The 24,733-nt window shown below is 36.9% G+C and overlaps 1 protein-coding gene across 5 annotated transcripts in view; it reads right to left on the bottom strand.

The window, feature by feature from the left end:
* Positions 1-1,225: 1,225 nt before the first annotated feature.
* The window catches only part of pnt (ETS transcription factor pointed), a 103,019-nt gene continuing 79,511 nt past the window's right edge, over positions 1,226-24,733 (bottom strand). For 2 of the 5 annotated variants that reach the window (XM_090381319.1, XM_090381318.1), the window contains exons 2-7: positions 20,126-20,242; positions 18,707-18,913; positions 15,534-15,722; positions 12,231-12,461; positions 7,679-7,993; positions 1,226-2,896 (exon numbers count right to left, since the gene is read on the bottom strand). In XM_090381319.1, the coding sequence (XP_090237445.1) occupies positions 2,556-2,896; positions 7,679-7,993; positions 12,231-12,461; positions 15,534-15,722; positions 18,707-18,913; positions 20,126-20,242 (1,400 nt within the window). In that variant the 3' untranslated portion in view covers positions 1,226-2,555. The remainder of the gene's footprint in view (positions 2,897-7,678; positions 7,994-12,230; positions 12,462-15,533; positions 15,723-18,706; positions 18,914-20,125; positions 20,243-24,733) is intronic. The other 3 variants (XM_090381315.1, XM_090381317.1, XM_090381316.1) reach the window with 2 other exon arrangements.

Below are 24,733 nucleotides of genomic sequence, written 5' to 3'. Positions count from 1 at the left end.
AGTTTTTCCCATTAAACATTCGTTTCGTTTCGTTTCAAAAACCACTTATGCAACCTAAAAACTTATTCCAAATCTGAGCATCTTCTTTGATATGGAGAATCTTAAAACAGCATGACTTTCAACTCATTTTCTCTAAGCGAAAACGAAATTTAATGTCATCTTATTGCTCGAACTATCCACATAGGAATGGGCATTATAAACACATGCAGACGTGCAGTCCCTCCCCAAAACTGAACTGAGCACGTTGATAAAAATTCAGTTATTACAAGATGTGAGGTTTTTCACCTTTTAATTGCATTTCATTTTCATTGATTTTCGCTTATGTCGTTTACTGTTTTAAAAATATTTAACGAAAAAGACATCTAAAAATATCTACTCCAGGGCTGCAGGCTATCGAAATCCAGCATTGAGCATATCCCATACTTCCAAAAGTTGGAGATATGCCCAACTCTTTTATGTTCCCCTTAAACAAAACGGGGGATAGCTTTCGTGTATTCTCCATTCTTTTTATATAGTGAAGATATAATTTTATTATCTGAGTCAGTTGTTAAAATGCGATTTTTGTTTTTTCTGACATTTTTATTTCTATTTTCTTATAATCTGTTTGTCGCCTTGAGTCATTGCTAACAACTGTTGAAAGCAGTGGTTTGTATCATTTATACAACAGAGGCCTTTGATTTCAAGGGGTGCCGGTTTATTGTTTTTTATGCTCCACTTAACGTTCTATGGCGGTCTTATTGCATTAAGGGATGAAAAACCAAAGTTTCCGTGAGAGAAAGTAGCAGATTTCTACTTAGCAGCAACGAAACAAGGTCAAAGGTTTCAACTGCTGAGAGCCATCATTAATCAGTACGTAAATCCCATTGGCAGTTTTCTCAACCAATCCCATCATGCATTGCGACGAAAAATCTTAAAGATTCTTTTTTGTTTGTTTCTTTTTCCCAGAGTGTCAAGTGATAAATTTTATATAATTACAGTAATTAATTATTGATTTAGTGTATTGTTTTGTTATCTAGGAATGTGTAGTGAGATATATTGAACAGAAAAGAAAGAACACACACAAACACAACCAAATTGGATGGTTTCCATTGTTGGACCCTGTTTATTTCAACAGACATGAACTTTAAAAAAACTATTGTGATAAAACAATTAATACAATAATATTAATAATAATAATAATTTTATTACAATAATATTCGAGTATGAAAGTATTTTTCCGCTCATCATTTAGTTCTAATGCATTCAATATTTTAATAAAATGGATGATTTTTCTTTTTTTTTCTTTAAAAAAAGGCTTCCATACTGAGTTCTTTAATACAAATAGTGCAACCATTATACATATGTCTCCCATGAAAAATGGTACCATCATAGTATTTGAAGCATTCATACATACATATATACAAATATATATGTAAGTATGTATTTATATATATATATTTATACTTTATTTATTTATATAATACGGCTCATACCAACAATATTCTCACAATAAAACTCATTTATATGAGCATGAATATGAAAACATTTCAGGGTAAGGGAGAAATTGTAGGTGGGAGATGGGGAGGGAAGGAGGGAGGGAGGGAGGGAATTATAAAGCTTTTATGTCCAAAAAGTAGAATATAAAAAATTAGGGGTTTTACTGGAGATCAACCTTTAATAATTTTACAGTAGGTAAAATCTTCTACGTATTCCACTGGAAGAACATGCTTTTTTTTTATATCACCAACCTAGCTAGCTGTGCGTATGGTGACAAAGTTCTCTAGTAGGCTCTTGGAAGACTGGGATTAGCCAATCAGAGCCCAGGTGATTTTTTTCCCCTTTCCCGCAGATTGGTTTGATTTGGACTGAGCAAGATCACAATAATTAAGGCACTTTGGATGATGCTTTAACAAACCTTGTATTATGCTATGCCCATTACAGTGTAAGGTCTAACATCCTAAAACATTCGCAATAACAAAGTCTACATCAACATATCACTGTGTTATATAAAGCTTTTCAACATCGATATGAAGGTGAGAAAAATGTACGAAAAAATGAAATATGCTCTAAAAAAACAAAAAGAAGAAAAACACTTGGCATGGTATACAACACACCCTCTGGTGCTAAGAGAACGCAGGCCAGGTCATCTATATACAATCTGTTCAGAGTTAATTAAACCTTTTTTTATGCATAAGGCAGACTCTGGCATGGTGTATATGTGTGAGCTCATGACCAACGCCGTCAAAATTCGCAGCAAGAACTTCCTAAACATCTTCATATACTAATAAACTAATAATTTTCTTGTCCAAGAAAGACAATGTCACTCGGAGAAAAAAGGGCAAAGAGAAATAAGGCAAATTAAAGTAATAAAACACATAACTTTTTTTTCCAAATAAAACACTCCACATAAGACTGTTTGTATTTTTTAACTACACAAGAATGAACAAATCACTCACATGCATACAGACGCACATATGCACACATACATACACACAAACTAGCATCAGAGGCTTATGCAGCAGAAAAATGCAGTGACCAGATCCGAGGGTAGATAAATTTCCCCGCTAGGTGGCACACTAGTCGTCATCTTTTTTCTCTGGTTTGAGATCTACCATGGCATGAAGTTCCTCTGGAGTATATCCCAGAAGACTTTGCAGGTCACAGACAAAGCGATACACATAACGTTTTCCAGCAGTTTTGTGAATTATGTTTTTATCATAGTAATACCGCAATCCACGGCTTAGTTTCTCATAGTTCATTTTAGGCTTGTTTTTGCGAATGCCCCAGCGGCGGGCCACTTCATCTGGATCAGTGAGCTTGAATTCCCACCCATCACCAGTCCAACTAATAAAACCTTGGCAGGACTTGTCAGTGAGCAACTCAAGAAGAAATTGCCAGAGTTGAATCGGTCCACTCCCTGCAATAAAAGATAGCAACACTATAAAATCTGCTTCGACTTTCATCCATACAGACAAATAAAATATTTCCTTTATTAAAATGGATTAATTATTTTATAATTCTAATACATAAAAAACTGTTGCCTTTGGGAATGGTCCTTTTTTTATAATATACTTATTTCAGTGATGTAATCATGGTAATCATCAAAGAATTATGATCGAGAAAGAAGCCGGTTTTGCCAAAATTCTACGCCCATGATTTGAAAAGCACTGACATTTTTTTTTTTTTTTTGAACATACCATTGAAAGATCCAAACAACCAAGTAACCAACCAATGGTTACTTGGGCTTTTTGTCTCATTGGCTACTTTGGTCACAATGTGCTAGATGCGAACATTGCCCAAACTTTTAAAATCCGAGTAAATTATTCTGGAAAGGACCATCTCCAAATTTTAAAAATATAACTAAATATTTATTCTAAAACTACACAAAACTTAACTAAATATTTATGCCAAAATGTAAACAATATAATTAAACCTATTATGCCAGAGTTCACGTGGGTATTATGAAAGAGTCCCATGTATCCAATGAATATGATTTTTTAGGAGTTAGTCATGGATATTCCGAAATATTTGCTACAAATCTTTATGATATTTGTCTCTTGCTTTTTAGATAACTCCAAACACGAAAAATTATTAACCTGACACCCATACCTATGGCAATAAATCCAAAGGAAAGGGTATACGTTATTTTCTCGAAAAAAAGGAGATGCTATAGGGTGGCATACACCGTGTATTCTCCATTACAACCTTGACTATGATATTCTCTTACACCAAATGGGAGGAAGATTGAGAATTCAGAACTTGTTAACACTGGATTTGCATTTCTGTAGATCGAGATTTTCAGGAAATGGAGTACATAGGGAGGAATATTGTTCCAAAGAACCGAGTATAATGGATAAAGCTTGACTAGCTGAATGCAGGTATTCGTCCTGGTTTAGGAGAAAGAGGTGGAATTGCAAATGTACTTTAGAAAAACAACACTCATTAAAATATCATGAAATATTTTAAATATCTGAAATATCACTAAAAAAAGACGAAATAGTAAATGAACGTGCCTTTGAAAGGGAAAAAAGAGAAGGTGCTAATTTAGAAGATGGGATTACTATTTAAGCTGACTGATCTCGTTAATATGTCAAAGAGGTTGAGAGAAATTTTGGAGCAACATCCATGATATGGGAAGAGTTTGTCAATGGCAGGACAGACTTCTTGTTGTTGTTAAGTTTTAGGTGCATCAGCGCCTTGGACCAAATTGCGCATTATTCTGTAAATTGCGTGCGTTCTACGTGTATGATCGATTTTCTTGTTTGCTGGACGAAAAACTCGAATTATCGGGGAAAAAACCATGTAACCTCGCCTGAGATTGAATGACTCAGCCAAGTTGTGAAAAAAAGTCCATAAAAATTAATCGTGTCATTGATGGGATTCGAACCCTGCCTGGGAAGGACGGTGCCTATATGCACTACGCTACCCGTAAGCGCTGACAGACTTGTACAGTTAGCAACTGCTTAAGCTCTTGGAATGAAATAGAAAGTTCAAGTTTTTGATACAGAGAAAGATATTTGTGCTGTGTCGAGAAAGCTTAGAAGTATTGGTTAAAAACTCGAATTACAGGGGGGAAAACCATGCAACCTCGCCTGAGATCGAATAATTCTTCACTGTGTTATTTACTTATTAAATCCAGTAAAAAGACGTGTTGTTTTCTTAAAATTTGTGTTTTTGAATGTGGTCAAGGGGGGCAGATTCCCTTTCAACCAGTGGTGTTGCCTACACGGGTAGCAAGTAATTATGATCGCTCTCCTTCTATGTGGGAAAGGCCTGGGTTCGAATCCTGTCTCGACAGGAGGCACATTTTTTCAGCTTTTTCGCAACCCTCGCCGAAGGCCAGTTAATTGTGTCTTTGTAGAACGTTACATGGTTTTGTCACTGGAATTTTCGTCCAGCAAAACACAAGCAAAATGAAGGAAGAATACTCGTAGTTACATTGACGCTTCACAGCCTTAGTTGCTTTGATACTTAACCCAAATCACCACGCTTGGGCGTTATCCACTTGAAAATGATAAAGTGATGCTCATTTATTGTCTTTGAACATTTTTAGGAGTTAGAAAAGACTGTAATACATTTGTATTTTCTGTTTCATTATTAATTTTTAATTACTATTGATTTCTATTGTTTAATTAGTTGATGTATTTTAAAGTGCGTCTTTGGATATATCATATGCTGAACTGTACTGTTGCTGGATTTTAGGTGCATCAATTTAGGCCACATTACGCCGTATATAATTTGTCTGAAAATTGCGTGTGTTCTGTGATCGATTTGCTGTTTGCTGGACACAAAAACCAACACAGCCACGTTGTGAAAAAGGCACACAAAAATTCCTCGATTCATTAACGGGATTCGAACTCAGATCTTTTCCACGTGGTATGGGGAGGACAGTGATTATACCAACTGCGCTACCCACGAGGATATCACACGTTGTGCTTTTTTGCATTTGTAATGCATCCTCTACTGTTCTTGGATGACTTGTTTCGTTTAAATTGAACAAATAAAAGAATGAAGCGCCATTCAACTGCAAAATTCGGATGTTACACCATAAGGTGGATACATACTTAGGTCATACGAACCGAGCAACATAAATTTTTTCAACGTTTTCCATGGTCTTCATTCATGTATGATATCATAAGCCAAGGTATCGACATTGAAGGAATCCATATTGGCTAATATTAAACTGATATGTGTCATTTTAGTGGAAGTGTTGTCGGTTAATTGATTAATCAGAACCATTAATTAGAAATAAAAGTGGTGCTGTGGTTGAACTGGGAGGTAGTGTGTCTACAAATCAGAGGAAATGTTATAGGGGCATCTCAAAGAATTTCTTTATCATTTAAATTTTTTCATCGTAGGCCATTATAAAATCAAATGTGAAATTTCAAATATTCCGATTACGTTTGTGATAATGAATGGTATAAGAGTAAAACCAGAAAGGCTAAATAAAACAAATTATTTATAAAATAATTTATGAGCTTATTTCATAAGTACAAATAAGTTTTTAATAATTTAATCAAATTAGAATTAACTAATTTATTAAAATAAACCAAATTAATTTATTTAAATTAAATAATAAATTATAAAAACAGCTTATTAGATAATTTATTTAAATGATATTTCAGGCCACAGAACTACATAATTTATACGAAGTTGGGGTCATAAAAACCGTCTCAACTCACTGCAATGATGATGAAATTCTAAACATTAGTGAACGTCATATCGTGCATAATACACGTAGTCTTCACTATATCCGTCCGTCCTCATGTAACAACTCCACTCACAATGGATGGATTTTCATAAAATTTTATATTTGGGAATTCTAGAAAGATTTGTCGAGCCATCCCAAATTTCATTAAAATCAGACAAATGGAAATCCAACAACTTTTCTTTTTCCGTCCGTCCACATGTAATAACACAACTCCCAGCTTATGCATTTTTATATTTTCTATTTCGCTCTTTAGAATCAGATCAATAGAATTCCAGTTAACCATAATTCTTTGAGACATATTCATTCCCAAATAAATTTAAATTTTAACATTTTTATGAGTTATTTCACTCTTAATAAATGATATAAAGACAATTTTTATGACCTTAACTCTTAAATGAATCAAATTGTGAATAAAAAAACATCACTACCTCATGAAATCTGAGGTTGTAAGGTTTGAATTTTTACATATTACTTAAACTGCATAATAACAGACTATAAATCAAACTTTCATAATATGTAACATTATGGTGAAATACTGATTGACTTATACTCTGCTATTTGTCTTTGCAAGGGCTCAGAAGTGTAATGACATTGGAGTAAAAATCCCTTTCCTTTAAACTGTAACAGAGGTATTTCGAGAATCTCCTTAGGATAGATCTCTTTGGATTCCAATATGTTATAAGGCTTGTCCTAGAGATAGCGGCCAATATTATTTTAATGGATCCTTATGGCCTCTGACACATAAAACAGGTGTAGCTTTAAAATCTGGTTTTTCTTTTCAAAACATCGCCAGGCGAATCGAGTTCCTGATACGTTTTAAGAATAACAACATATTAGGAACACATCAGCCAGCAAAATGGGACTGAAATAATTTGGAGCTACTCCAACAGAAATGATAACTTCATTCCAAACCCTGCAATAACATCTATTAATGAACAAAAAGCTATGGACAGTGACGTACACAGTGCAAATCAGAAGTCCATGTGAGTAAAGAGAGAAAAATTCAGCTCTCGATAAGAAATGTTTGTATCAGATCTGACTCCTTAAATTTTGGCAAACATTAAAACATTCTAATAATTTTATACTTTTCATGCGAAACTATTTTTGTTATATTATTAATAATAACCGCTCTTTTTTTAATGAAAAAAACATGATCGTTTTTAAAATACTATTCCGGGTTTTTTTTTTTTTTTAATTTAAAAATATTTTCATTTTCTTTCACACCAATAGGTGGCCGTAGTATACATCATTGTCCAACCGTTAGCAATTACCTGACTGCACAAATGAGATTTAAATGTTTTTTCCCCATTAATTTCAAGTTCACTAATAAAGCCAAGCCAAAAATAAAATCACATGAAATCAATAGAAGAACGTGCAATCAGATAGTGGCAGCAGCAGTGGATAATGTAAGAGTGGACTCAATCCCTCCCCACCTCCCCTTCCCAATTTCCACTCTGCTGCCCTACAGTAAACGCAACAAGAACACACCAGAGTAACCTGCGAGCACGGCGGCTTGAATGACGGGCTTTGCATCGCTTCCTTGGACCTGGGTCTGACCTGGAGACTGGCTCTGTACATGGCCCAAATGGTTCAGATTCGGGTGATTTTCTCGAGGTGTCAATCCCGCAAACGCCGGGTGATGAGGATGATGATTGTGACCACCAGGTAACCCTCCGTGGGTTCCTATATCTCCGGGCCACTGGTCGGTGGGGGTGGGTACTGACGTAGGGACTGTTTGGAAGGGAGGTTCATAGTGATGACTGTAGCCATCCGATATTGCCAGTTCATGAGGTGCATAACGTCCTGTAACAAACAAAATGGCGACTTTAGTACTTGTCTATATCATATCTAGAAGATTTTAGCATTTTAAAAACTCTAGTTTGTGGCTATTTCTTAATGAAAATTATTATAAATATACATATAAACATTTAGCCTTTATATTTTTCTCATTTGCTCATTACTAGTCCGAAAACATAAAAACATTTATTGGTCTTAACCAATGTTGTTATGATGCCAACTATTACTGCAATAATTTTAGATACTTTATGACGCTTATTAGCCAAAGGATGGATTGGAAATTGAATCTAAGATCCTTTCCTAGACGGATTCGATGATAACATCTTTACCAATTCGCTTGGATATTCAAAGATTCAAATAGTTACCCTTAATCATTCAAAAGCAGTTTCAGTTCTATTCCGAATACAATTGTTGAGTGTAATAAAACTTTTTCTTAGGTCTTGATCAAATATTAAATCTCAGAAAATGATTCCGGACAGAGATAAAAATCACGATCCGTGATTTTGTTATCGATACTGGTGTCACGGTATAAACGGGTGAACATGGAACCAAAACCACAGTAATAATAACACGCAGGTAATAATTTTCCACATGCAATAATTGCTATGAGCAGGAGAGAAATCGATAATTAGTTTTAGAAATGACAGCTATCACAATCCTTTAATTAAAACAAAAATTAATTTTTAAAAATTAACGTTCATAAACAAAAAATTAACATTTCATTTTAATAAACTGATAAATAGCAATATTAATAAACAGCAATAAATTGACAGATGCGATGGACAGGCGCTATAGCAGCAAGATTCGGGCTAGCTTAGACGCATCTGTAAACATTGCCCAGCCGATTGCTTGCCAATACCGTCGCCCATAATAGTAGGAGTGAAGTAATACAGTGATTGTAACTTAGAATAGATATTCGGTCCATTTGTCACCGATGTTTCGAATAGCGAGTTTTTGCTTGTTGGGAGTTTGCATAGCTTGAAACCATTCAGAGAAAAATCACTGTTTTGCCCAACCCTTCTTCCAGTCCTCATCTGTTATTTTATGCATACAGGCTACTGCCGTACCCTTAGTTGCATACAACGAAAACCCCTTGAGGGACTGTAAAGACAATGGTTACTCTAAGCTAAGAAACGTCTTTCATACTCACTTTCGATGGGACTTTGACCAATTTTATGTAAGTTTTCAATTCTCCAGAAGCGCTGTTCTCCGTTAATGCCTTTATAAATCAGCACTATTATTTTGCCTTCTCTTCTAATCCCTCTGGCAACAAAAAAAAAGGGGGAGTATGTTATGTTGTAATTTGACGGAGCAAAGATTTCTAATGTCTGTTGCGTGTCACCATGCACTTCCTGCAAAGATAGGCTGCGTCAAGACCGAATTTACCAAGGTGCATTTGCTTCAGGGTCCTCCATGATCGCGGGATCCCGGACCAATAAGTTGGTAAGGGGTCCCGTGCGATCTTATTATACATACAATGCAGATACATATATACAGTAAATACCTGTAACACAAAGTACCATTATTATCTCTAACTACTTCACCAATTCATTTCAGTGGCCGTCTCATTAGATTTAACGCTGTCGCTAAAATCTTTGAAACAAATTTTCAAGTATCTCAATATCTACCTTCATCTTTTTATCGAGAGTGACGAATACATTTTTATTCCTAAATATACTCCAACTCTGCTCTCTCTCTTTGTATTTACCCACTTTATACATATCAATTTTGATAAAAGTAAGCAGATTCTGTGATCCTGCCTCAATTAATTTTTCCTCTCTTTCTCTTTGGTAGAACAAGATGTGCTTAAATCCATCGAGGTTTTCTCTCAAATTAAGATAAAAATGTATAAACGTGTCTGCCTATGCAATACAAAAGTTGCTAAAGTCATTTGTAACGTATTACAAACATGCCTATTTAAAATGTTGCGATTTCCCTCCCATCACACCATTAATGACAAATGTTAAAATCACAAAATAAACCAATTTAAACTTCTAAGTATTAAAAGTGGAATAAATACAATAAATTAATATATTGTAAGGTAATGATAACACAACAGACCTTTTACGGCAATAAACTCCAACAAAACAGAATAACTTCCAGCATACCCAAATCTCTTCTGAAGTGGGAATTTCGAGCTTACATACACCACTCAAGATGGCCTTAGCAAGGTTTTATACAATGGACAAAGAACTCTTTGTCCTTACTAGGAAAATTCCCGTACATTGTGGATAAAATACCATGTGCCGGTCTAGCAACCTGTCTATACTGTTAGGAAAACTTCAGGTGGGATTTCAAAATTGCTGGTAAGTCTTTTTGTTGACTGCCTTAAGTTTATTTCTTCCCAAATAATAAGATAATCTGAGATTACCATTGCCAAATATTGCATTTTACAATATTACACATTATCTGACATGTTTGGGAAGCTGAATAATTTAGTCTGCCTTATTGAAGCGTATAATTCCAATTCTGTCCAGAGAATCTTAAAATACATCATTAACCATGAATTCCATAATTTTTCTTTTGACAAAAGTTTAACTTACAAGACTAAGTTTAACGCTTGAGCCATCTCTGTAAACTAGAAAGACATTTGATCATTTCCAATCTGTTGGGAGTTTACCTAAGTCCAGAGACGCGCACATCATAATAGATAGGGGGGCTGGTAATCTATCCTACTGCTCATCATCACTAGATAAATCTCTCCATCAGCTCCTCATGAGGAGCTGATGGGATTGATGCTTTTTTGCTTCTTAATAGATGCATTTTTATATTCAAGAATGGCAGTTCTTCTATCAATCCAATTTCAATGATATAGAAACATTTAGTACCCACGGAACAGTAATGCATAATATCGATTAAAAAATATAAATAGAAAGATGATCAGCTATTTGTTTTGAGTCACTAATGGTGTTTCCAAAACCTTCCTACAGTGGGCCAATGTGGTTCTAGTCTCTTCCTTTTATTGTTTATTACCTAAGCATAAAGTAGCCGAGTTGTCAGCAGCGCGAGTGCAGTAGCACACGCTGTTTGAGTGAACCGGGTTTAAGCCCGTGACTGCTAAATACGCTTAACATTTGTATTGATTGATTTATTGTAAACTCTATTGTGCCGGAGTATAAACCAGAAAAATTAACTGTAGTACAGATTAAATTACATCCACTGGCCAAAAAATTAGAAACCTTCGATAACAACTAGGGTCACCTTTTGCCCGAATTACTGCCAATATACACATCGTAGAAAGCATTGCAGTAGGTGTCTAAGAGAGTCTACATCCAGATTTTACACTCAGGATATTTGTCAGCTACTGTACTGTGGTCGGTAGAGAACTGTGAAGCCGAACTACCCTTTCCAACACATCGCAGACATTCTCAACTCGATTCATATGTGGAAAATTAGGCGTTTGATGTTGGGAATCTTGGGAATGTTCCTCGAACCATTCAGATAGAGCATTTGCAAGGTGGATTGCTGCACTGTAGCCTTCAAAAATTCATCGCGATCCGGGTGAATCTGAAGCGTTGCAAGGAAGTCGGTCCAGTACTAGAAAAAGATATTCATTGAAGATAACACGACCTTCTAACGGTATGAGCGTACCCTTTTTTGCATGGGTTCATGGGGTTCCATCCACACTTTCACCCTACCCTTGGTGCCAAGAAAAATATAAATCGAGAGTAGTCAGACCATATGATCTTTTCCACAGTCTAGTACTGGCGTTGGCGGCACTACCCCAGTAGAATCTTTCGATTTTTCGCAGAAGAAAGTGGATTTCGTATAGGCACGACCACATTCATCAACTCTCGCCCCATAGTTCGGTTAGAAATTGGTCTTTCTTTGCCTAAATTGCACTTTTTAGTCATTTTCTGTACACTGGATCTTCTATTCTGATCCATAATTCACTTTAAATTCCTGCGTTCTTCGAGTACTGACTTTCTGCTGTATTTTTTTCCTTTTAGAGTGGCATTTTCTTTTTGTCCTCCATTCATTGTACCATCATGGAGCGTGTAAGTCATCTATTCTGAACTAGGCCGGAATAATAGCATTTTAAAATGTATAAAAATAGAATTATTTCTTTGAAAAGTTTCCATTTATACTTGTTATCTTAACTAACCCTTCCCACTAAGTAGAATTCAGATAACGCGCAATGCCATCATAATTCCCCTTGCAGAAACTAAAACCCTTCGCTTTGCTCTTAACCAACATGTATCTCATTAGATATGGTCCATTTTAATAACTAATAAATACTAACCTCTCGGGAATGCCTTTCCATGAAAAGGGGGTTGATACTTTGTTTCCTGGGCTATGCCTAGGGAAGGTGGATTAGGATAAAACTCCGGACTGCTGTCTAAGTAGGCAGAATGCGCTGAAGGTGCTTCTAAACCATAGTCATGAGTGTCGTCATAGTGATGTGTCAACCCCATTTCATCATGGCTCATATCATTTAGCGTATGCATTGACTGAGCTATGTGGCTGTATCCACCTGGAATAAACACAGGAACGAAATAAACGTTTAATTCGGGTTTCTTTGATTTTAAATTATTTTATTCAAATATATTTTAATAGATCGTTAAGTGTTGTCACCTAGTGATAAGAAAGCGATCGAAAATATTTTATCATTTAAAAAAACTAGATAATAATTCAAATAATAACGCGCAAAAAATGCTACTTTGAATTAAGCCATATCTGGCAGGCTTTATTAATGCAATCATCCAAAAAAAAATATAGCGCCAGTTCTTTTTTTCTTTAGTTAAATGATAATTATGGAAACATAAACACTAACAATGAATCAGCCGTTAAAAACTCTTTACTATTTACCTTTCTTATCTCCACATCCTTCGTCTTTCTTCCCCTCTTCATGTCCCCTTATACCGCTGCGGTACGACACGTTGTAACAGTAATGAATGAACATTTTGGGAACTTTTCCAGTAAGTAGAGGAGGGGAGATGGGGGGGACACAGCCGGATGTGACGTCACTAGGCGTGACGAGTATGGGAACCGTGGCATGTTGTCCACCTGTTCGTTGCTCCGCTGCGCACGGATTGTTTGCTTCCTGCGAAAAAAGGTTTTTCTCCCCCTCTAACATATGAATCTCCCCTCAACTCCACAGACGCCCTTCACATATTCACCTAAGTTTATTCCGACCCTGCTGCTGCTGCTCATTCCCCCCCCCCTAAAACTCCACTTCTCTCGTCCCTCTTGCTGTGTACTGTCGAGAAGAGTTCCACTTCCGGCCAACATCCTGCTAAAAAAATATCTTAATTGTGGAGTTTGGAAAAATCGTTTAATCTGCGAAACCTTTAAACTTCCCGTGGAATCGAAAACGATTCTAGTAATGTGCGCGTGTTGAACTGCTTTCTGTATTTCATGGGATGTACGTGTACAGTTATATGCTGTACATGTTATCTGCGTGCAAGCTCTGTTACTTCCAACAAGTGTTTCTACTGTATAATCAACACTTGCTCAGATACGTCAACCAGAAATCATGACATCTGTGAACGATATACTTATGTTATAGCGATGAGAAAGAAAGATTGTAATAGCAACAGCTTGAAAGTATACAAGTACATAAAATTGCAGTGATTATTCGCATTCTGAGTGCTGATTTGATTATTTTTAGTGTTCTAAGCAGAGCTCTGATTTATAGTTTTTGTACTTCAAGTTCCATACATTATTCTGCATTAGTTCATTGTAGTAGACTATATTGACACGTATTATACTTTTATGGAAAGTAAAAACATAGATTTATATATTTATTTAAAATTATCATAAAAAAAAAAAGCTTTCATTGTTAACGTTACAAAAAAATATTGCCGACCGGGCTAGCCGGGTGGGTAAAGTGCCTGCCTAGCAACCCAAAAGTCGCAGTTTCGAATCCCGCCTCGAGCTTGGATCAGAGTAGAAAATTCAGACCTTTGGGAGGTGCGTTATGGCCACAGAAGCCGATGCACTAACAAAAAAACAAATATATATATTAATTCGATCGTTCCTATTGTCGTCAATAGATGGCAGCACGAACAAGCTTTAACTGAACTAAATTCGGATATTTTATTAGCGCATTAAAAAATAAAGTATCGATTTATTAACTCTCCATCCATGGAAAAGTAGAACAAATCTACATCCCCCCCACCTCCCTTTTCTGATTCGCCACTTACATTAACAAATCTGAGCCTCACCATCGCTACCCGTGGTAGCTCCATTATCAGTTTTATGGCATTGGGATCAACCGCTTTCAATGCTGGGTTAATAGGTGGCAACTTCCGTTCCCTGGGGGCACTGTAGCACGTGACAGACGGAAGGCCTACTTCCGTCAGACATTTTGCAGGGATCAGTCCCGATTTCCTGCTGGAGACAAGGTGTTGGAGTCGATACGGTTAATGGCCTCGCAAAAATCACGCGTGCACTTTCTCCAGATACATGATCACATCCGGTCTGGCCAACAGGTGATGTTTTTACCATGTACCACTCTGTCGGGGTGTCACTGTTTAAGGGAATTTTCCGTTTTTAAGCGAAGACTTCCTAGATTTGAGGATCGTCTTGAACATCTCTCATTATAACAGAAATTGCATCATCAGTTGGACTTTCTGCTCCGGGTATGTGCAAGTGTAAGTTTCCCTTTTATAGTAAAGAGAAGAAAAGTGGAGTAGCCGTTACATTAAACTGACCCTGAATAGTCAATGTAACTAAAAAAAAAAACAGCATTTGTTTTGCTAGGCAACAGCATTCATGCATAAAATTTCTACAAATTACGTTTCATATGATGAAACGTTTCAGAGAAAGTATTAAAACATAAAAATACCTTTCTTTGTTACGCTGAATGTGGTTTATTTGGATCACAACGCACGTCGCAGATGATGTACAGCAGATGAGAGGACGCAATACTTCCTGCAGATAAACCCAACCCTATTAGTGTTCGATAAAATTGGAGGCGTCAAAATTATTCATGCGTGACATCAACTACGCTGTTCTCATAAACCTAGACGTTATGAAATTCGAAATGTATAGTAGTAGTCAAAATATTCTGCACTCTGCGAAGATAGGGACTTACCGAAGGATAGAAAAAGAGAATGGCTTTTATTCAAAGGAGCATTTTTCTAAGTGTGCCGATGGTTTATCGCAATCAAAGCAAAACGAATTTTAAAATCACTGACAAAGTGAACACAGCAGACATGCTTGAATGGGAGCTACATATTGGAGAGAACAGCTGCGCTTTGTCATCTGTTCGCAAGTGCTCTGAAAACATGTTTCTGCTCTGTCAGTCGTCACCTCATGGCCTTATCTGAACGGGGTGCTCATTAACTGATGAGCTCGCCAATAACAGCGCCATCTACCCCTGCCTGAATATTAACAAAGCATTCCGAAGAGCTGCATGAGGTGTAGATATAAACGAGCTTCCAGACCTTCCCACTAGCGTACCAGCCCAACTTTGTCCAGTTAATTAATCTGATCTAAATTTTTGGGATGTAGGTAGGCTATATCGCCATCTGGTGGGGAATATGATTTATTTACCTTATTCTGATATATTTTTTAACGTGTTTAATTTTACGACACTTACCATCTATAAAAGGTTGATGGCCCGACACTGGGGTACCTGGTTGACCTCCGTTCATGACAGGGGTCACCTTTTGCTCCGGTAGTGGAAAACCGCCACCCTGCTGGAAGAACTCGTCGAAATCAGGGGTGCATACTGATTCGTACAGATTGGAAGGTACGTTTTCTAAGGAAGCCCGTTCCTTTTCAACGTCTGAAAGCAAAGGAAAGATTTGGATTAATGGATTAACAACACAACATTCTTAACTACTAATAAGAACACTTCTACCTTATTTAATCCACGAACTAGAAGTAAATGTTTAAAGCTGAAAGGAACGCTAATTAATTAAGAACTAAATAACATTTAATGGTTTTATAAATCGATAATAATATTAACTCTCCATTCTTATGTGTAAGTTTCCCTAGACGTATAGGAGACGACTCTGATAGGAGAAATGTATCTTTTCCCTTTAGAACCAAGATTCATTAGACACCATCTAAACTAAATTTTTCTATCATGCACTTTCAGCTTAATTCTAATTATATTTTAATATTATAATTAATACTTTTAGTTATTAAACACAGACTGAACTTTATCTTAAAGGCCATAGCCTTTTATTTTAAAATTTAATCAGTTAGAGATTTGAAATTAAGAGGTTAATGATTGAGGTCCTGAGTACAGGCTAAAGACAGTCTTCCTTTCTTATAAAAAAATTTCTCCCAGATGTTGTGTCTAGGAGGAAACTCTCATATGGAGATTTCATCTTTTCTTGGGAATGGGTAAATCAAAATACATTAATCAGACGCCATCCAGATGTAACATAACCAATGTTTATGTTAGGAGTTTTTAAAAAAATATATATCAATCTATAAGAGTGGACTATTACAGAATACAAAGATTATATTTATCCAGCTAAGACTCGTCCATATAAAACGCGAGAAAATTCTCCACGGCAATTGCGCAGTGTTCTGAATGGAATCCAGGTCTGATTCTCAACAAGAGAATAGTGGTCAACTTCGATTCAAGAACATCGTGAGATTTTTGTTGGGAATTTCTTTTATCGATATATATGGATTAGTCTCGATATTCGGTGGTAGGAGGAGGCCTTCTTAGGGATACCTGAAGTTATTCAATGCAATAGTTGACAAACCGTGGATACAGAAAATGATACGAATCAAGGGGACGTATCAATAATTTAAAAGAGAGGATTTTCCGGAATAAAATTGGGGAAATGTTTCATGCGGGGAAATTATCTTTACGGGAAATGCAACGGTTTATACTGCTGATGGGTTTGTTGTTATTATTGCTAGTGACATCATCCTGATCTGTCGTCAGCAGAGAGGAAGGATACTTTGATCACTCTACACGAATGAAAGATGAGAAGGGTAATAGATGGGATGCGAATGACGAAACTAAATTATAAAAAAAAAAAGGTTTTCCGCTGTTTAATGTTGGATAGGAAGGAAGACGATAGCAGCAGAGATTACTTACAGACCAGCAGGGTGGGAAGGAAGAGTGCCCTTGTCGCCAGTGTCGGTAGGAAGTACTTGAAAACGTTCTATTGTGCCGAAGGTCTCTCGTCGGATGTGCACTCAGGATGTGGCAGGCACTTCATATTCCTGCGGGCAAAAGTCGAGCTGTCCACTTCCACTGCCGCTAGGCTCACGTGCAGGTGTATTTTAGTGGGAGTGCGGAGAAACGAGAATGCACGTGCCGGCAGACTCGGGTGACGTTAGGAGAGTGGCGTTAGCTCTCAGAGCATCCAGAGAGAGGACTCAGGGCCGACACCGGATGTACACTGCGTGGAGGCAGTGCTGCGGAACGTACCGCTTCGTAGACATCCTACGAACTCCCCATCGCCAATGGGACAGTCGCCATTCAGGTAGGAGATTTTTGTACGTTTTGGTACACGAGAGAAACCTCAACATCTCCACCCCCACTGGGTCTGCGAGAGAGTGTATGGTTCGATGGGTGTTTGTCAAACTTTGTACAGGCAGGTGGGGAGACGGGTGGGGTAAGAAAGAAAATTGTTTCCTCCCCACCCCCCTGTAACGGTAACCGTAAGAATAAGGGAGGGAGATGAAAATGCAATGTGTCTCAAAGTCACTCGACCGAATCCGAGTTTCAAAGTCGCGTTTGCAAGCACGTCTAAGTCAGGAGGTCAATTATATATATATATTTTTTTTTTTCAAGTTCGCTTTAATTCGGATTTATATCGCGTGCATCCATCAACTTAAATTTCACGTTACTTAAAGTTCATGTTACAACAATCTGCTGGTTTTAATACATTGAAAACTAGCGGATTGTTGTAGAAAACAAGACCCACCCCTCTAATGGATCCCTTGAGTAAATTTAAAGCAAAGAAAAACATGAGTTCACATTCCACTTTTGATCTGCAATCATCTTGTTTTTCTATTTCTACAGTTCTATTTTTTAAAATCGTATTTTTATAGGCGAACAAACTTTTTGAAAGGCAAAGTATTAATTGGCAAACTATTAGGACCCCTAATGAGTTGATAAGTCATAAGATACGTTTAGAGGGACGTTTTGTTTTAAAGTACAGAAAAATACATGCATTAAGGTGGTCGAGATTCGATATACAAAATCAACATTAATCATGACTCACCTCATTTCCTCATCTGCTTGAAGTGAGAAATTCACGATCAATATTTTAGTAACAAGTGCGGTCACAAAACTTCCCCCTGCGACAATACGAACAGGATATCGCTTGGCGACGCGTTACCTTTGACCTCCTCCACCTATTTGTTTCCTGCTATACTCGTTTCATCACTAAAATGTCACCATTTTCTGGCTGGTACCAACACAACACGAATGTCCCAATGAAGAGAGGGTGGGAGGGAAAAGCAAAAGGGAAGGGGGGTTGGCTTCAGCTGTAGTTAAACACAGCTCCACCCAAACAGTTGGATAAAATAGGCCGGATGCCGAGATTGACAAACATAAAGAAAAGGATGGTGTACATCTACAGCTTTTGTCTTATTTTGTTTCGGCGTATGATGGTATAGTCGCCGAAGCCAAGCTCATTGATAGAAAAGAGGGGATCAAAGGGAAGGTGGGGAGGACAATTTTACCAATGAAGTTTGAATGCATTTTAATAACGCGTATTTTCATGGATTATAACTTAGTTTGATTCGTTTATTTTTAACTTAACATTTTTAGAAAAATAAACAAAGCATTACCTTTCTGAAGGATATCCAAATGTTCCCATAAGATATCTCCCATATAAGGTGGAGCCCGTGCTAAAAAAGCCTCCCTTCCTAGGGAACACATATCTTTCCCTTTCATAGCAAAGTTCTGAGTGTTGATGTTAACACCTTCCAAACTAAATTCGCGGATGGCCCAGTTTAACCAATGGGAGACGTTCATTTCACTCCATTGTCGTGGATCTGAAAAAGAAAGTGGTCTTTTAATGATCCATGATCTTGGATCATATTTCCGGAAGATGCTATACACTTTATCAAACATACTTATTAAAAATTCTTAAATTTCAGCGATATACTCTCTTAATAATTTGCAATTAGTGCGCATATGTGGTACTGGTTCTAATAATATAAAATTCAACGGAGCTGTAACGATCAATGATTCTATTTGTGGAAATCTTTTTAAACATTTGGGTTTTTAGTTAAAATGAAAACAGTGTCGAGGGGATTATGCAAGTGCTCATCGTCGCATAGTTTGTGCTGATGTGTGCCAGGTGTTACAGAATAATAAGCAAATAGGAGGAGAGTAACTGATCGATGGCCTTGGATTTCGACTTTGCGAGTACATTTACTGTCATATATAGCAGACTAATAAAGGAAAATAGGTACTCGCATTTGTATTGCATTATTTACAATAATGTATGAAAATAATCAAGTTTTTAGATGAAAGAAAACATGTTCATTAAACAAATGCTAAAATATCTCTACAATTAACATGAGCACCGATTTTTTTTCATTTTTTTTCTGACTGAACTAATTGGCGGTTCAATCCAGCAGTCTGGTCAAGTGAAGGACATGACCCGTTGTATGGCAGTATTGTAGGAATGTAGGTGCTACAAATAAACTCCATCATGTGTAGCGAAAATCCTGGCGTCCCTCCCTGCCTTTCATTGTACCTCTCTTCAACAAGGACATGGGAACATACACATATCGGACTTCCTTCCTGCGAAATCCTCGTTCATTCCATTTGCTCTATTCACTTCATATTTCGAGCGAATGATGTTGCGTTAGCATTGCATGAATCACGTTATTTGCATAAAAATGAACTACGTAGTACAGGTGAGTTAGGTACCGTGATAACTTTATGTAGGATTCTATCAGTTTGGGTCAAAAGCATCTCACCTGTACCTCTAAAACATGCCTGGCTACATCAGTCAAACCAATTCATAAAACATCTGACGTATTTTCATTAGTGAACGGCGCCTGTAATATTATAGTTCAGTTTTTATTTTCCTTTGTATTTGTTAGGCCAAATGAAACTTAACAGAACCCAGGACACAAACGGTGCGCATTTTAACAGCATCAATTGCTAGAATACCACTTGTAGTCAAAGTTTATAATTATTGAGTGATTATATTTTATTAAATGAAATAGGTTGATATTTAAAAACATAGGTACCTTTTGGAATATTGAGATGCTCGCTTTCTTTTTCCCAGCTACTAAAACTGGCCCTAAGGGCCTGTATCATCTTTTGATTGGTCCCAGGGGTTAGTGGGGGAACTTGGGCAGGGAGATCTGAAAAGAAGAAGAAAAAAAAAAAAGAATTATTAAAGTTCTATAAATATATATATATATATATTTGAGCATGTTCAGACAAGTTCCATTGAGCGTTAGTAATATTGAAGTAGCCTATTGTTAGCTATAAAAAAATATAACGTGTTTTTGATTTCTGTAGAAAATTGGATAATTATTCTTCCCCCTGTGCGAAAGAAAAAAAATCTTTGGTCAACTAAAAGGATTATTCACCATGTGGCCACAGCGTCAGTAGCGACAATATCCATCCTAACATCCAGACATCGATGGAACCCATGTTGCGAAGTGGACATTGAGTACTTCTTTATGTAGTCCTTTGAAATTCTAATTGTTTTTAGATAATCAGCTTTCTGATTCAATGATTTTTCAACACTGTCAGAAGCTGCTACCACTGAGAACGCTAGAGACAGGAAAAAGAATCCCGAGTCTGGGATTTTTCTTTTGTATCAATAACTTTTCCGATGGAACGGACATCCTTAACCAACTTCTTTTCGATATTTTAGTCTCAAAAGCCTCTTCCCACTACTTATGAGAATGTAAAAATGAACGTGCTTAATTGAATTTTCCAACAGTTAACATTAAATGTCCATTCTGTCCTTGCATATTTTATTGCCCATATCGTGCAATCAACCAATTTACTGATCTAATGGGCGGATTTCCATGCTGGTGCAATAATGACATAATTACGAAAATAAAGGCTAAAGACTTCTGCAGAGGCAGCTACAAAAATCCGGGAGTCGAAAACCATATCATAATCTCTAGACAATTAAGGCTGGAGTTAACTCCTTCAGACAAGTTACCACGCACATATATACACTGAGATAGTACACTGTCTTTATATTAGGGCACAGCCTAGCATTTCAGCATTCAGTTTACTAGTAGAATGGACAAGAGACGTGACTTAATCGACCACAAAGGGGATTGATCGTTGGGACCACACTATGGGGCCAAGTATCTCAGATAAGGCTGCCTTGATCTAGTACTATGAAATATCCAAAACTATTGGATGAACTGTAGTTGGCACTGGTTACCAGCACTTCTTCGAGTCTACGTCGCGATATATTCAGGACATGCTGCATGTATTATAAATCTAAGTACTCGATACGTGCTCCAAATGCAAAACAATCTGTGCATGTATCTCGCTAGAGGAGTCACTAAACCACCAACATGGAACTTTATATAAGTGTAAATCAACTCCAAAGCGAACTGTCCACTCCTTCGAACCTAATCAAGGCGACCTTTTCACAGGAACACTAACTATTATCGATGCATTGGCCAACTTCTTCGCCTCTGCTTTAACTAACAATTTAAATTAACTAACAATTTAAATTCCATAGTAGCACCCCAGAAAATTCAGCTAAGCGTAAAAGATTTACTGGACTAAACTTGGGCACACTGAAATATTTAATATTTAACATGGATACAGGATTACTCACTGAGAAATCATTACAGTGCTAGACCAGAGAGTATCCCACTTTTTTAAAAATTTTTCTGGAAGAAATTTAAGAGGGCTGTGTCCAACAGGGTAGCCCTCGTGGCTAGCACAGCTTATATAATCACCTCATCACACGTTTCCTCCCCATACCTGGTGGAAAAGACCTGAGTTCAAATCCCATCAATGACGAGAGGAATTTTTATGGATTTTTTCACAAAGTGGCTGTGTCAGTCGGTCTCAGACGAGGGTAGCATGGTTTTATCCAGGAAATTTAGGTTTTTCGTTCAGCAAACAGCAAATCGACCACAGAACGCACGTAATTGCAGACATGTTATCTATAGCAATATAGCCTAAGTTGCTAATATGCATAAAACCTTAAAACAACAACAGTCCCTCAATGATCCCAACCGCTTCGTGCTATAAACAAGCTCTCCATAAACCCGTCAAAATATTACCTACTCCTCTTCAAGGGCCAGCACCCAATCAGAAGCTATCTACGATGTTGGCTCTACACCAATGCGCAAAAAGTTCAATAGTTAAAAAAACTTTGTGCAACCTTCTCGAGTTCTTACATTTCTTTTTTCTCTTTTTATTTCTAAATAATATTTATTTTTATTAATGAATTTACTAAATATAATTTTTATTTTTTACATCGTGGACAGTTAATTATTTTCTCACTAAAATGGGCTAAATTATAGCTTGCGAATAAAAAATTAAGATAAAAAATATCGATCCCGATCTAATATACAGTTAGTTAGGCATAGTCAAAGTCATAAATGAGGTGAAGTGATTTTGGAGATAAGCATTGAAGTTATGACACACTCCAGCGAGTAGCCAAGATCTGTGTTGCCCAAAAGTTTTTGTAGATTGGTAGCCTATTTAAAAAGCTGACAATTAAGGGGATTAAATCCCGAATCCCCCACCCCCTAGCAAACGGCTAGGAGTTAACCCACAACAGAAAAGAACATAAAAAATATATATATAATAACAATAAATTAAAATGTCTCATTAAATCTTCCAGATGGGAATCTTTCAAATTTCTTTCAGATGAACTTGAACTTACAGATGGTCTTTCATTCCTTAAAAATTCCTGAAGAAGATGACTTTAAATCTGAACTTCAAACATACTTTTCTAGAAATCTCATACGATCCGAATCCCTTCCATTGGTATCGTGCCCTTTAGAACATATCCAATATATTAATCGACACTAGGAGAACCGGTCAACTCTGGGGGCACCAACACATTTAACTGGTAGGCATAAATCACGGACGTAAATCTCAACTAAGCCGTGAACTTGACAAGCCGGGTCACAAGCCTCGACTCACGCCATCCCTACAGGGGGCTTCGCATATAGCTAGAGGGCCCTGCTGTGTATTTCTCGAATGTACAAGTAACATTGAACAGTTTCGGAGCAAAAAATGTAAAAAAAAGAAAAGAAAAAAGAACTGAGGAGGAGGGTGTTTGTCGACAGAAGGATGGTAACAAACTCTTGAAAGAAAACAATTCACGGCACGTGACTATCACCTTTTCTCCCCTCATACACACCACCTTTAGCATTTCCTCATCAGGTGACTAGGAGACCCACCAGGCAGTACCACGGGGTGTGTCACAGTTTACTCAAGTTCTTGACGATCTGAAATCTGCCGTGTCAACAGGCGGGCTACACCAAAGCATGCCGGAGCTGTTCAAAGTTACCGTAGTTACAGGTACAACTTGGTAGAATAAGGCCATAGACGTAACCTCCCGCCCACCCAGCCAGCTAAGACTTTGTTCTAAACTTGTGTTTGACATTGTTGAGTAACCCAGACCTCAATGATCTTTCTGTTTTACCGCAAATTCAATTTTTTTCTCTCTCCCAGCAAGAGAGTAGCAGTCCGTTTCTAATGCGACCTTAATTAGATAGCAATTATACTTTTTAAGTTAATTAGTAGAGCTTGTTGAAAACCTATAGAAGATCAAGTTGGAGTCTGAAACCGAAAGGAATCTTGGTAACATTGGACTTGAATATGCTTTGAGAGTTTTTTTAGGAAATAATGTAAGAAAGAAAATTTAAAACATTTAAATCAAACGAACAATTTATTTTGGTCAAGTGAGAAATTATCCGGGCCTGGTCTAAATTTTTTTTAGTTGAAAAAATATTCATAACCATGTATTATGTATATTAAAATAGACGAATGCGATCTTTTTGAAAATTATTTATAAACTTCTATATTTTCTTGTATCCGCTAGATGGAGCCACCACTGCGCCATTGCCAAGCAACAGTGAAATATCAAATGTATTCGCCCATTTTGTAATCCGTTTAATATTTTTTTCAGAACAGGCAAGAAATTGTTTAAATCTTTTTCTTTTATAATCTTAATATTGTTTATCTTAATTTTATAATGAATATAGCTGAAGGGTTTTAAATACAGTTCATTTTTAATTCTTACAGATTCATTGAGAATGGATCCAGTCTACGAATGTAGAATGTGTATCTTTGATAAGAAAATGTCTTCAAGAACAATGAAGATTACTTCTATTTTTGTTAACCAATTTAAGATTTATCTTAATAAAGCTCTATAGTTTTACGTTCTCTCAACTTATCCACTCACGTTCAAGGACTGTCCAAAGCTGACAATACTGCATTAAAACTGTTTAGCAGTGTGGCATCTTTTGTCTCATATTTGTAATGGAACCTTTTAAATAACCCCCCACAACCAGTAATCAGCAGGGTTCAAATCTGGACTGCGAAATGTCCACTTTGTTTCAAAAACTTTACCGGTGTTTCTTCCATCAAAATGGTCTCTTAATGCAGTAAGTGGTGAACATATGGCACATCCCATGCAATTAAAGTATCACCTGGTCCAACAGTCCTCCGGTGAAGCCCGTAATGACAACAGTAAAGATAAAGGTGGACTTTGTCAGACCATAAAACACAATCAAGTCATCGTTGGTCATATTCCAGTTGGGCGATACACAGGTGTGCAAAATTCGGCCTGCTTGAAGGGCAACAAGTCATTAACTGTGTTAAATTTAAGTGCGCAATTTTGGGATCTT

Source organism: Mastigoproctus giganteus, chromosome 9 (genome assembly GCF_048544385.1).
Source record: "Mastigoproctus giganteus isolate SK-2022 chromosome 9, ASM4854438v1, whole genome shotgun sequence".
NCBI classification, from domain to species: domain Eukaryota; kingdom Metazoa; phylum Arthropoda; class Arachnida; order Uropygi; family Thelyphonidae; genus Mastigoproctus; species Mastigoproctus giganteus.
The sequence above is the reverse complement of the archived record's forward strand: the minus strand, read 5'-3'. Positions and strand labels throughout refer to the sequence as shown.